Below are 15,393 nucleotides of genomic sequence, written 5' to 3'. Positions count from 1 at the left end.
TAACAACAAAATCAAACCACTGATGACAGATTTATGCAAGAAGAATGGTTACCAAGGTAAGTGATGGAGGGTCACTGATTTCCATGGAAAAATATTGCAAGGAATGAATCAATGATTTCAGGAGGGATAGATGAAAATTAAGAACGATTGAAGGGGATTTTTTTTTAGCAGCAGAGATATAGTAAGTAGAATTGTCTGTTGGTGACAAAATTAACCATCCTCTGTGACTCCTGTTGATTACAGATGTCTTAACATTTATGAAATAAATTCATTATCTTTGTAAGATTTCTCTATTTATACAAAAAATTATTATGAACTTTTAGACTATGTTATTTTATTACTGGGGGTGCAATCAGCTAGACTGTCTTTTGCATAAATTATAAGTGGACTACATTGTCATGCAACCATGACATCGGTAACCAAGGCAACATTTCTTTGGCTCTACAAGCATAATCCTCAGCTGAGAACTACAATTTAAGCTTCTGCTATTCATGAATATTTTTCTCCAAAGAAGATGCAATAAATAATATCGAAACAGCTCTCAAAATCCTCCACAAAGCACGTACAATTTCCAGTTGAAATAAAGCACCACAAAACCATATACACTTGATAGTATTTTCAGTAATTTATTTCTTAGAGGCTCACAGTTTATTTCAGTGAACTGGCAGAGGAGCACAAAGATCTCAAATTTAACTAGCTTTCTGTGGAGTTTGCTTATTCTCCAGTGGGGATGGAGGGATGGGATGGCAGCTGTGGAATAAAAATTGGTTCATGTACCCATAATAGGGTTACATTTTGCTTTACAGAATCCGAACTTCCATAAATCACATGCATTTCATATCAAAGGTCAACTGGTAGAGGACAACTTGGAGTCGATTTGAGAGAGAGGTGTATGAAAAATTCTGGGGTAGGGTATGAAGAAATCCATCATCGTTACCTAAGTAACATTTATTTTAATGTCTTTTCAAAACCTCCTCCCAAAGAATGGATATCATCATGATGTAATATAGACAAGCCCATAGAAAAGAGAAATAACAAAAAAATACAAGATTATCACAATATAAATATAAACCAGCTATGTTGTGGTTTCAGAAAATTAGTGCATCTTTCATAATTAGGTAAGTAATCGTTTTCAAATGTTCTAAAACATTGATGTTAAAAACTGATTCAAAGATCCTTTGCTTTCATCTTCCTTCCCATTAATTCAAAATGACTGTTTCATGGAGAAGCACTGAATGAGATTCAGCTACACTTTATTTATCTTGAGTTATGACTTGCATCAAGTTTGTTTATTAGGCATCAATAGAAACAAGGCCCCAATGTTTAGAACGGTAAAAAATTCTTGTGAAACTGAACATCTTGTAACATTCACTTATAGTGTATCCCTTTGAAACTATCAGAATCATGTTTAATATCACTGGCATATGTTGTGAAATTTTTTAACTTTGCAGCAGCATTCCAATGCTAGGCATGATAATAGAGGGAAAAAAAGGAAACTGAATTAAAGTTTTATATAAAATGAAAAAAATAGGAAATAAAATGAGTAGTGAGGTAGTGTTCATGGGTTCAATGTCCATTCAGAAATGAGATGGCAGAGGGGAAGAAGCTGTTCCTGAACTGTTGAGTGTGTGCCTTCAAGCTTCTGTACCTCCTTCCTGATGGTAGCAATGAGAAGAGGGCATGTCCTGGGTGGTAGAGGTCCTTAATAATGGGCGCCACCTTCCTGAAAATGACCCAGCTACTATGGAGGTTAGTGCCCATGTTGGAGCTGACTAATTTTTCAACTATCTTCTTCGATCCTGTGCAGTCACACCCCCACCCCCATACCAGACAGTAAATCAGTCAGTAAGAATGGTCTCCACAGTACATCTGTAGAAATTTGCAAATGGTTTTGGTGACATAACAGATTTTCTCAAACTCCTAATGAAATGTAGCCGCTGTCTTGCCTTCTTTATAGCTATATTGATATGTTGAGTCCAGGTTAGAGATATTGACACCTGGGCACTTGAAATTGCTCACCCCCTTTATTTCTATGAGCACATATGTCTGTACCCTTGTCTTATCCTTCCTGAAGTTTGCAATCAATTCTTTGGTCTTGCTGATGTTGAGTGCAAAGTTGTTCCTGTGACACCACTCAAGCAGCTGATATATCTCGCTCCTGTACGCCCTCTCATCACCATCTGATATTCTGCCAACAATGATTGTATCATCAGCAAATTTATAGATAGCGTTTGAACTGTGCCTTGCCACAGTCACGGTTGTAGAGAGAGTAGAGCATTGGGCTAAGCACGTACCCCTGAGGTGTGCCTGTGTCAATTGTCAGGGAGGTGGAGCTGTTATTTCTTATCTGCACTGACTGTTGTCTTCCTGTGAGGAAATCGAGTGTCCAGTTACAGGGGCCCAGGTTCTGGAGCTTTTTGATCAGAATTGTAGGAATGACAGAGTCAAACACGGAGCTGAAGTCGATGAACATCGTCAGCTGTAGTCCTGACATTGATATTTGTGTTGTCCAGGTGATCCAAGGCTGCATGGAGACCTATTGCCGTAGACCTATTGTGGTGATAGGCAAAGTGCAGTGGGTCCAGGTGCTTGCTGAGGCAGGAGTTGATTCTAGTCACAAACAACCTCTCAGAGCACTTCATCACCGTAGACCTGTGCACTACTGGACAACAGTCGCTAAGGCAGCTCACCCTGCTTTTCTTGGGCACCGGTATAATTGTAGCCCTTTTGAAGCAGGTGGGAACTTCTGACCATAGACTGAATGAGAGACTGAAAATGTCTTTGAACACCCTCGCCAGTTGGCTGCCACAGGTTTTCAGAGCCTTACCAGGTACTCAATCAGGGCTGTCACCTTAGAAGGGTTTACCCATTTGAAAGACAGCCTGACTTTGGCCTCCGAGACAGAGATTACAGGGTCCTCGGATGTTACAGGGTCCTCGGATGCTGCAGGGATCCTCATAGCTGTAGTTTTATTCTCCCTTTCAAAGCAGTGAGCTCATCTGGAAGTGAAGCATTGCTGCCACTCACAACGCTGGGTTTCACTTTGTAGGAAGTCATGGCCTGCAAACCCTGTCAAAGTAGACCTGCATCCGATGTCACTTCCAACCTCACTCAAAATTGTTCCTTAGCTCTTGAAAGAGCCCTCCAAGTCATACCTGGTTTTCTTGTACGTACCTGGGTCACCAGACTCAAATGCCAGAGCTCTAGCCTGCAGCAGACTGCAAACATTCTGGTCTATTCACGGGTTTTGATTTGGCTATGTACAGTAACTATTGGATTTTACGTGCCACCAGGTTTGGTATTCATGTGTAAACCCAATAGTTGCAATCTGTCTTGTGTCACTGCTGGAATTTTTACTGATTGTACTCTATAAAGTAGTTTTTCTTATGCAATCCGCAGTGAAAACTGAAATTACCGCAGCTACTCGGTGCCTAAAATGGAAACTGACTGCTGAACCTGTATCAAGTTGGTTCTGGAAGCTTCCACTCTTAAAAACACTGAACAATATTCAGTGAGTGGTAAATGCCTTTGGACGCTATAATGCATAGGCAATACAAACATCATGCAGAGTATAATACCTTAAACCTGGTGCAGGATCAGTAGGTCTGCTTGCTTCGACAAAAATATACTGTAGTGATGGATACAAGTAAATGTAAGTTATTTTACATATTTTTAATTAGTTACCTATTTTTAGTTTAAAGTTTTCTATATGACATAATTACTTTATTAGGTTATCAGTGTTGATGAATGTGAGACACATTTGGAAGTTTACAGAGTTCGTTGCAATTGGCTAAATCTGGGGTGTGCCTCGTCTGATTTTCAAAATTTATTCAGCTGTTTTCTGGATGAGCATTTGTCTTGACTTACCCAGATGAAAGCATTGTGTTGTTTCATGGCCTGCAAGGCTTTGACATTTCGAATTGAGACAACAATCACCAGAAGATATGCAAATTTTTAAGTGTTTATGAAATAGGGGGAAACCGGTGAGCACAAATCGTTCACCAGAAGCACCAAGTTCTAGCCCATCATATTTCAGAGGAACCAAAAATACAGCACTGCAAAATGAAAATGGCATAAAGGTAAGTCACAATAAATCATGTGACAATATTGTAGTAGATTGCCGAGATCCAGAGAAATGCAGGCAATTTAAAATATTTTTTTCCAATTCTCCATCAGTTAGCTTTGCAAAATGTAATTGATTCACGGAGTCATAGAAAAGTACAGATCAGAAACATGCCCTTTGGCCCATATTGTCCATGCCAAACCATTTAAACTACCTAATCCCATTAACCTGCACTGGGACCATAGCCCTCCATACTCTATCCATGTATCTATCCAAACATCTCTTAAATGTTAAAATCAAGCTCATATGCATCACTTGCATTAACAGCTCATTCCAAACACTCATGACCCTCTGAGTGAAGAAGTTACCCCCATGTTCCCCTTAAACTTTTCACCTTTCACCCTTAACCCATGACTTCTAGCTGTAGTCCCATCCAACTTAAGTGGAAAAAGCCTGCTTGCATTTACCCCATCTATACCCCTTATAATTTTGTATACCACTATCAAATCTCCCTCAATGTTCTATGTTGCAAGGAATAAAGTCCTATACTAATCAATGGCTCCTCATAACTCAGCTTCTTCAATCCCAGCAACATCCTTGTAAATTTTCTCTGCACTCTTTCAACAAGACAAAGACAATTGATGGAGACAGCAGCCAGAGAACTGGAAGTGAATACCAATGAATTGATCCACTTGACCCGAAACAGGAGTGTGTGGGCCATGGCAGTCAAGCTCAAACTGGGCATGGCACCTGATGATGATGACCCTTTCAACATTATTTACATCTTTCCTGGAGGTAGGTAACCAAAACAAGACAAATACTCCAAATCAGGCCTCACCAATGTCTTGTATGACTTCAACATAACTTCCCATCTCTTGTGCTCGGTCCTTTGATTTATGAAGGCCAAGGTGCCAAAAGCTTTCTTTACGATCCTTTCTACCTGTAAAGCTACTTACAGTAAATTATGGAGCTGTATTCCCAGATCCCTTTGCTCTACAGCACTCCTCAGTGTCCTGCCGTTCACTGTGTAAGACCTACCCTGGTTGGTCCTACTGAAGTGCAAAACCTTGCACTTATTGCATTACATTCCACCTGCCATTTTCCAGCTCATTTTTCCAGCTGGTCCAGATCCTGTCGCAAGCTATGATAGCCTTGCTTGTTGTCCACGACACCTCCAATCTTGATGCCATCTGCAAATCTGCTGATCCAGTTAACTGCATTATCATCCAGATCGTAGCGACAGATGGCAAACAACAATGGACCCAACATCGATCCCTGGGACACTCCACTAGTCCCAGGCCTCCAGTCATCGAGACAACCATCTACTACCACTTTGACTTCTCCCACAGAGCCAATATCTAATCCAATTTGCTACCTCATCCTGAATGTCAAATGACTGAACCTTCTTGACCAACCTCCAATGCGGAAGTTCAGAAGTAGCAAAGAAGATAGTTTTTATTAGCAAAAAGAAGCAATAAAAATACACACAGATTGATGGCAAATTTAAAAATGCAAAATTACTGAGGCTTATAGATTGCAAAATGGAAATCCAAGAGGCATTCTTTTAAATCCTCTTCCTTGAGGACCCTTGTGGTTTTCAATCACAAATTTGCACAAAACACTGGATTTAATGGATCAGTATTACATCAGATCAGTATTTCTGTACAGTCAAATAAACATTAAAAACATGTTCTTAGGACATTTGGGAAAACATTAGACAGTCAAAATGGTTTAATGTTGAAAGGCATGGACAGAGTGGATGTGGCAAAGTTGTTTCCCATGATGGGGGAGTCTAGTACGAGAGGGCATGACTTAAGGATTGAAGGGCGCCCATTCAGAACAGAGATGCGAAGAAACTTTTTTAGCCAGAGGGTGGTAAATCTATGGAATTTGTTGCCACGGGCGGCAGTGGAGGCCAAGTCATTGGGTGTATTTAAGGCAGAGATTGATAGGTATCTGAGTAGCCAGGGCATCAAAGGTTATGGTGAGAAGACGGGGGAGTGGGACTAAATGGGAGCATGGATCAGCTCATAATAAAATGGAGGAGCAGACTCAATGGGCTGAATGGCCGACTTCTGCTCCTTTGTCTTATGGTTTTATGGTTTTATGATGTAAAAATTGAGACTGCCATGTATAACTAGCTGGACAGAAAAGAGGGACCGGAAGGTAAAGTATATCAGGATTTTCCAAAAGCATTTGAAATGCAGCACTAGAGGATGTTCTTACATCATAAAACACGAAGTTTGAGGATGTAGTGCACAGCAAAGATGACTATCAAAGCTTGCAGCAGGATCTGGACCAGCTGGAACGGACTGAAAATGGCAGATGGAACTTAATGCAGGCAAGTGTGAGGTGTTGCACTTTGGGAGGACCGACTAGGGCAGGTCTTCTACGGTGAGCAATAGGGTACTGAGGAGTGCAGTAGAACGGAGAGATCTGGGAATCCATAATTCGTTGAAAGTGGCATCAGAGGTAAATAGGGTCGTAAAGAAACCTTTTGGCACATCGGCCTTCATAAATCAATCTTCTGAGTACAGGAGATAAGCTGTTATGTTTAAGTTATATACGACATTCGTGAGGCCTAATTTGGAATATTTGTAAACACGAGGAATTCTGCAGATGCTGGAAATTCAAGCAACACACATCAAAGTTGCTGCCAGGCAGCATCTCTAGGAAGAGGTGCAGTCGACGTTTCAGGCCGAGACCCTTCGTCAGGACTAACTGAAGGAAGAGCTAGTAAGAGATTTGAAAGTGAGAGGGGGAGGGGGAGATCCAAAATGATAGGAGAAGACAGGAGGGGGAGGGATGGAGCCAGAGCTGGACAGGTGATTGGCAAAAGGGATATGAGAGGACTATCATTTTGGATCTCCCCCTCCCCCTCTCACTTTCAAATCTCTTACTAGCTCTTCCTTCAGTTAGTCCTGATGAAGGGTCTCGGCCCGAAACGTCGACTGTACCTCTTCCTAGAGATGCTGCCTGGCCTGCTACGTTCACCAGCAACTTTGATGTGTGTTGCTTGGAATATTTGTCTAGTTTTGGTCACCTACCTCCAGGAAAGATGAAAATAAGATTGAAAAAGTGCAGAGAAAATTTACAAGGACATTGCTGGGACTGGAGGAGCTGAGTTATAGGGAGAGATTGAATAGGTTAGGACTTTATTCCTTGCAGTGTAGACGATTGAGGGGAGATTTGATAAACGTATACAAAATGATGAGGGGTATAGATAAGATAAATGGAAGCAAGCTTCTTCCACTGAGGTTGGGTGTGACTAGAACTAAAGGTCCTGGGTTAAGGGTGAAAGGTGAAATGTTGAAAAAGGACACAAGGGACAACTTCTTCACTCAGGATGGGCAGAGTGTGGAATGAGCTCCCCGTGTAAGTAATGAATGCAGGTTTGATTTCAAAATTTAAGAGAAATTTGGATAGGTACATGGATGTGAGGGGTATGGAGGGCTATGCTCCAGGTGCAGGTTGATGGGTCTAGGCAGATTAATAGCTCCTCATAGATTAGATGGGCCCTCGGATGTTCACTGTTTGTATAGTTGACTTGGATGGTGTACATTTGTTTTTACTTCTAACTAAATTTTCAACTGATATTAATATGAAAGAAGAAGTAATCAAGTGTATTGAGAATCATTGAGGCTAAGGTTGGTAAGTTAATGGATTGAGAGAGATGATGGTTGGATGGACAAGTAGATCCAAGAGACATTTTCAGCCATGATCTGATTGAATGGCAGAGTAAACTTTATGGCCATAAAGCGTACTCCCACCTTTATGTATTATGTTCAACAAAACAGTAATGGAAATATTCTAGATTCTCTGACTCTGACACTGCTGATTTTTGCAGTTTTGACACTGCAATCTTTTAATTATCATTTGCTAGACTTTGAGGTCAACAAGAGCAAAAGCCAATAAGATGTGCCTCTAAATTTACTTAATAAATTACATACTCATTCTCAGCATCTCTCTCTGAATCAATTTGAACAAACTATTGAGAGCATTTTTCATTATGAGTTTCACTATTGAAGTGTAGTTGTAAATATAATGTCTTGTGATGTAATCAAGGTGATGTCCATAAAATCTGAAAAGAATCAGCGTATTAACTGACAAACCCCCTCTCACCACCAGAACAGTTGCAGCTTTAATATTTTAAAGACATACAAAAATTTAGGACATTGAGGAAATAACAGGCAGGGTAGACAAAGGAGAGTCAGTGGATTTTGTTTATTTGGACTTTCAGAAGGACTTTGTCAATGTGCCACACATGAGGCTGCTTAACAAGATAAGAGCCATTGTATTACAGGAAAGATACTACTATGGATAGATGATTAGCTGACTGGCAGGAGGCAAAATGTGGGTATAAAGGGGATCTATTCTGGTTGGCTGCCAGTGACAAGTGGTGTTCTACAGTGGAGGTATTGGGACCACTTCTTTTCATGCCCTATGTCAATGATTTGGATGATGGAATTGATGACCTCGTGGCCAAGAATGCAAATAATACAAAGACACTGTCAGTGGAGGGGCAGTTAGTGTTGAGGAAGCAGGGACTCTGCAGAAGGGCTTAGACAGAGTGGCAGAATGGGCCTAGAAGTGGCAGACGGAATATAGTGTAGGGAATCTTGCGAGTCCTTGTGCAGGATTCCCTAAAGATTAACTTGCAGGTTAAGTCAGCGGTAAGGAAGGCAAATGCAATGTTAGCATTCATTTGAAAGGACTAAAATATTAAAGCCAGAATGTAATGCTGAGGCTTTATAAGGCATTTGTCAGGTGGTACTTGGAGTACTGTGAGCAGTTTTGAGCTCCTTATCTAAGAAAAGATGTGCTGGCATAAGAGAGGGTCCAGAGGAGGTTCATGAGAATGATTCTGGGAATGAAAGTGTTAACCTTTGAGGAGTGTTTGATGGCTCTGGGCCTGTACTCACTGGAGTTTAGAAGAATGAGGGGAGATTTCATTGAAACTATTGAATATTGACTGGATGTGGAGAGAATGCTTCCTATAGTGGATAAGTTTAGGACCATACGGCACAGTCTCAGAATAGGGAGATGAGGAGGAATTTCTTTAGCCAAAGGGTGGTGAATCATTATCATGGACAGCTGTGGAGACTAAGTCACTGAATAATCTTAAAGCAGAAATTGACAGGTGCTTGATCAGTCAGGGTGTCAAAGGTTACAGGGAGAAGCCAGGAGAATGGGGTCAAGGGGAATAATAAATCAGCCATGATTGAATGGCACAGCAGATGAGGTGGGCTGATTGGCTCCTATGTAAAATGCTCTTAAACTACAAAACTTCAATAAGACTTGAAACATGGCAACTTTTTAAAATTAATTGCCAACGGATTTTTAAAAAAATTGGTTTTAGTAGGTCTTTAGCAAGTCTATGTTGTGTTCAATATCAGAGGGAGCACTCTTCAGAATTATAAACTGAATTCCTGAAAAAAACAACTTGCAGATGTGCATACTTGGAAATCCTGCAACAGTTGACAGTCTGGAGGTGTAATATCACCACATGCCCACTACAAATACAGGGCTACCCCAAAGTTTAGTATTATATTAGTACAATAAATATAAACTTGTTCAGAAGGTAGAAATAAAATTGTTGACTTTTTAATATATTTTATCTTTTTTTGTGCTCCCTCCATAGCAAAGTCCGGGAATCTGGCTATTCTAGTATCAACCACACACAAGTGGCTTTCCATCTTGTTTGACATTACCATTATATTTCCTCGTGCCCTTGTTACTGAAAACTAAGTCATGCACGATTCATTTAACACATAATATCAAATTCTTTCCAGTCCAAAACCCAGGATCCTCTTTTTGTATAAAGTCTCTCCTTTCAGTACTTTACCTCTTTGTTTCTATTTTAAACTCCTCTGGGGAAAAACATCAATTCATTCCATTCAATGGCTGTGGCTGCAAAGTGTAATTCTAACTGAGACTGGGGAGCAGAGCATACTGCTCATTCTTTTCTTGTACACAATTTTACAGAAAAATTACTTCATTTAAAATATTGAAGGTTTCCCTTGTACTGAAAAGTAAATGTCATACTTTTCTGCATGTACATGGTTGCAATGTGGTCTGGTATGGCGGTGCTGAATATGCAGAATTGTAATTCTAAACTGTAGTGGGCTCAGTCCAATACATTCTTGCACATCAGTAGTATCTACATTAAGTGCTGTCTCTCCTGGCTATGCCATCATCTTGCAGGTACCAACCGGGCAGGAGGTACAGACACCTGAAGTCCAAGATCACCAGGTTCAAGAACCTTTCAACCATTCAGTTCCTGACCAAACTTGCAGAACTTTAATCACTATCTCAGTACAACACCACCATGGCCTATCACAGACTTTGTTTTGTTCCAATTATACCTGTTGCTGTAAAACCACAAATCTCATGTCATATAAATCAGTGATAATAAATCTGATTCTTCCTTGTATAATTTATGTTTTTGGTGTGAGCAATGCGCATCTAATGTCGTGTACTTGTGATACCTAAGTCTCCTTGTGCATATGACAATAAACTGGGTTTCTTTGAATACTCTGCAGGCAATGCAGCATCTATAGAGAAAAAAAGGAGTAAGTGACCATACAATATACTTGTCAAGCTTATTACCATTACCACAATACTGCCTGCAAGGGGATTATGTTGTAGAAATTTCCTATTTTCAAAAATAATTCACCAGCTGCAATTTACTTGAAAAAATTCCCAGTTATGCATTATTATCTCCGGCCAGTTCGCTGGTTCTATTCGATTAGTCACAAATCAACAAAGTCTACAATAAATAAAAAACACCCAAGACGCTACCCCTGACACCGCTCCCTTGCTTGGCACAATTTGAATGAGCGCCCGAATACCGCGCCGGGCGCGCGCTCCCGCACTGCCCTCCGCGGTCACGCGTCGTCGGCCGCGGGACTACTTTCACCAACGTCTCCAGATGGGGCGGGGGTGGAGGGAGGCGAAAGGTCGCTGTTTAATCTGTCGCCACGTATCCCGTACCTGCTAGGAAAAAGACTGAAACGGCGGCTGAAATCCAACTTTCCTTTCAGAAATCCGGCTGGGCCAAGCGGCGAGATGAGGGCGGGGAAGGGGAGCCACGGGCCGCGGTGGGAACGTGGAGGCTGGAGCCGGTTGTCTGGGACTCTTTGCCGGGGCGGACGGCGGCGCCGGCGGTGCTGCGGCTCTGACGCGCTCCATTTTTATTCGAATATTTTGGTGGAGAGCGGCGCTGCCAGAGCGAGGCTGCGCCTGGTCCGCTCAGATCCCGCCCCGGCCTCTCGCCTCTCGGCCTGAGCTCCCCTCCCCTCCGTGCCCCCTTAGCTCCAGCTTGCCGCTGCTGTGCCCGCAGACAGCAGCCGCCTCTCGTACCCGTCTTGCCGTCGGCCCGTCAGGTAGCGGCGGTTGGTGGTGTCAAGGCTCCGCTCCCTTTCCTGTCCCTCCTCTCTCTGTCGAACTCGGCCCGGCCCTCCTCTCCCCTTCGGCTGTCGACATGGCGCGCCTGGTGGCCGTCTGCAGGGAAGGCGAGGAAGAGTTCCCCTTCGAGAAGAGGCAGATCCCGCTCTACATCGACGACACGTTGACGGTGGGTGAAATAAGGGCGACGCCGCGCGAAGGAGGGCCTTCGTTTACCACCCGTGCCTGGGTGAGGAGGCCCCAGCAGGGCCCCGGGCTTTCGCAGTAGGCCCTGGTTGTTGAGCCGGGCCTACTAGTTGTTTTTTTCCCTCTCTCTTCGATACCTCCTCTATCGGTGATGAGGAGGAGTGAAATTTCCGCAGAGAGGCCGAAGTCCTTGCTCACTCGGCTTGCAGGAATGAAATGGTGTCCGTGGCAATAAAACTTGAGTTTGCTTAGGCCGGTTGGCAAGCCATGTTTTGGGCGCTTTATGTTGCGAAGTTCAACGTTGGTTTATATGATATATCTTTCTTTAAAATTTCTCAAGTATTTTTAGAGCCAAAGATATATTTCCTATAGCGCAAACTTCTCGTCGTTTCTTTAGAATAGGGGTACGTTATGAGTATTTGCGTTAGTTGCAAAATTTAATCTTTAATATTTTTACATATTTCTTCATAATATTATTGTGTAGTCCAGAGTTGACTTGTCAAAATATCTTTTGAAGACGTAAAATTAAGCCAGTCACCAGTTTGTGTAGTTTCCTATGTTAGATTAGGGTGGCTGCATGTAGGGTTTTTAAAAAATTGTTACCCACCGTTTGTGGCTACTTATAGTCTACCTAATCATCACAAAATGTCCGTAGATTTCAATGTCAACGTGCAGTTATTATTGCTGGACCTTTACCACTTGAAGAACACTGCCTCTTTAATTTGCGTTTCCTTAAGTGGCTTGTCATGCTTGCTTTTAGGTACTGAGTGACTGTAGGCCTTTACAATTGAACTGTCTTTTGCATATTGAACAGGTTCACTTTCCAGCTTGTTGCTGATGGCATGTCTCCCATTTGTTTTATGCTTTTGCACTGTCTTTCTCCTGTCTCCCCCCCCCCCCCCAAAAAATGCTCAGTTAAGTTATAAACAGAGGAGATCCTGCAGATGCTGGGAATCCTGAGCAACGCACACAAAATGCTGGAGGAACTCAGCTAGTCAGGCAGCATCTATGAAGGAGAATAATAAATCAACATTTCAAGCTGAGACCCTGTAGATCTCCATTTGCTAGTTCAAATGAATCAAACCATTTTTAGTGCCTTGCAGTTAGTCTCTTTTGACAGTAAAGAGAAGGTAAAGAAAGTAATAGATCAAAGAGAAGGCTTGTAACTACCCAAGTGTGGGTACCTTGCAGAGCTGGATGGGTGGCATTGGGGAATCCAAAACAAAAGACAGAACTGTTTATGTCATGCTGGAGGGATGGTGTTCGACATACTGACGAACTGGAAATAGTGCACTTCTTGCAGATTTAGTGATTGAAGAGCTCTAAGAAATTAATATCAGCAAACAAAAAGTTGATTTGAGCTTTAGAGTTACAGAAAATGGAACTAAAAGCCGCTAATTCTACGCAATCCAATGACTGCATCCTAAGGTTTTGAAGAAGGTGGTTGTCATATTCCAAAATTCCAATAGTTCCCATGGTTTGGAAGGTGGCAAATGTATACTTGTGACACAATTGTTAAACAAAATTACAGCATCTATTGGAGTTGGTATACTTTTGTAGATTGAGGACTTTAGTAAGATTAAAGTGTTGGAATGGATCATTCTTGAGTTGAAACTGATTTGGATACATTGTGGTAAAAAATCTGAGGTCATCCACTTTGGTACCAAAAGTAGAAATTCGGATTTTTTAAAAGCTGAGTGATCATAAGATGTTAACATTCATTGTAATCTGCTTGTCTTTGTACAAGAATTACTGAAAGTTAACATGAGGGTATAGCAAGGCAAACAATATGTTAATGTTGCAAGAATTTAATACAAGAATAACAGTGTCTTTCTCCAGTTTATATAGGACCCCACTAAAAGGACATCTAGACTATTGGATACTGTTTGGTCTATTGTTTAAGGAAAGATATGGTTAGTCACTGGGTTATGCAAGGGATTTTTTTCTTGACGACTGTCAATAAACCCATTTCTCCAAGTCACCAAATCCTAATACACCTGTTTCTAAAGTTACTTGTGTCCTGTCATTCTACGTAAACTTTGTATCATTTCATTTTGTCATATATTCAGCTCAGCATAGCCTGTAATTAAATTCATGGAAAATAAACTGTAAGCAACCATTAATGAATACCATGAAGCACATTATTATGATTTTGGGTAAATGCTTTAAAATTGTATATGGGAAAATTTATGCAAAGTCAGATTAACATCCTAGGAATGTTAAATGAAGATTAATATGTCAAGGCTTCAAGTACAAAATTACAAAACTACAAAATTGGGTTGTGAAGTCAGAGATCATGGTGTCACATTCTTAAATTAAGCGGCTGGCCATTCAGGACTGAACTAATTAGAAATGTTTTTGGATGGAATTCTCTGCCTTGAGGACTAAAGGCTCTGTTAGGCATATTTTAGGTAAATATCACTAGATTATTGGATGATCAGGAAATTAAGGGATACGGTAAAACTCTGAAATTATCAAGCTACGTAAGTCACCATATACTACCCAGAGATTCATTTTCTTGTGGGCATTCCCAGTACATACAAAGAAACACACTCAATGAAAAGCCACGCACAGGATGAACTCCCAACATGCAAAAGATGATGAACTGTGCCAATCTGAATACCTCAATGCTTGGCATCTGGTTCTCGTGCTATTTTTAGTCTCACCTGGTTCACTGGAAAATTTACTATTACTACTGTGTAATATATTTTGTATATATAAAAAAATTAAGTGTTTTGGGACATTAATATTGCCTCCAATAGCGGGGAAAATCTTCTAGTTTGTCATCATTAGAGTCCCTCTGATGCCAGGTTCTGAGTTACAGCGCATGTGTTAATGCAAGCAAGTGGTGCTGAAGTAAAAGAATGGCAGAACTAACTTGAGGGATCAAAAGGCATTTTGGTTTGCATGACCTGACCATGGTATTGTAACATGCTAAGATCACAATGGAAGCTGCATGTGAGTTTTTGAAAAGCTTTTTTTGTATTTTAAGCAGAAGAATTTGCTTAAGAAATCTGCAAATATTCATTTTTTTGAGAATGCTAAAGCTATGCCATGCATTTTTGGTGATATTGGCTTGTTTTGACAAAAATTTTACATTTAAATTCACAATTCCATGAAATCATTCATATTTGTAAACCTGGGCACATTGATGTAAATGGGTATATAATTGCATGCTGTGCACTTGTTGATTAATTAAAGGATGGTAATCATTTGGTGTTCAGTGTTTGTGAGTCGAGCCATTTGGGACAACATGCATATTGAAAGTTAAAGACCTTGGTGTACAAGTCCAAGGCTTCTTGAAGGTAGCAGAACAGGTGTTTTGGTTACCGAGGCATACAGGATAATTGCCTTCATTATCCAAAGAATAAAATACAAGGCCAAGGAGATTTTGATACAACTTCATAAAATGTTGGTTGGACTGCGTCTTGAGTACAGATCTGGTTACTATATGTAGGGAGGACATAATTATACTAGAGAATATGTGGAAGAATTTACCAGGATGGAGTGTTTAATTCAGAGGGGAGACTGGATAAGTTGGGGTTTGTTTTCCTTAGTGGATGAGGCTGTAAAGGGGTATACGTGAGATGTTAAAGATTGAGGGACGTGTATAGTATGGCTAGCAAATAACTTTGCCCCCACAGGAGACCTACCTGAAATTGGAAGGCATGATTTGGGGTGGCTGTGTAGGAGTTTTAGAATGGATGAGAGAAAGAGAATGGGTGGAATTGGGAGTG

The 15,393-nt window shown here is 41.1% G+C and overlaps 1 protein-coding gene across 2 annotated transcripts in view; it reads left to right on the top strand.

The window, feature by feature from the left end:
- The first annotated feature begins 11,259 nt into the window (after nt 1-11,259).
- Nucleotides 11,260-15,393, top strand: part of ggnbp2 (gametogenetin binding protein 2) — a 48,977-nt gene continuing 44,843 nt past the window's right edge. For both annotated transcript variants that reach the window (XM_072243677.1, XM_072243676.1), the window contains exon 1: nt 11,260-11,639. In XM_072243677.1, coding sequence (XP_072099778.1) covers nt 11,547-11,639 — 93 coding nt within the window. In that variant the 5' untranslated portion in view covers nt 11,260-11,546. The remainder of the gene's footprint in view (nt 11,640-15,393) is intronic.

Source organism: Mobula birostris, chromosome 25, assembly GCF_030028105.1.
Source record: "Mobula birostris isolate sMobBir1 chromosome 25, sMobBir1.hap1, whole genome shotgun sequence".
Taxonomy (NCBI): domain Eukaryota; kingdom Metazoa; phylum Chordata; class Chondrichthyes; order Myliobatiformes; family Myliobatidae; genus Mobula; species Mobula birostris.
This window is presented reverse-complemented; position numbering and strand designations above follow the sequence as displayed.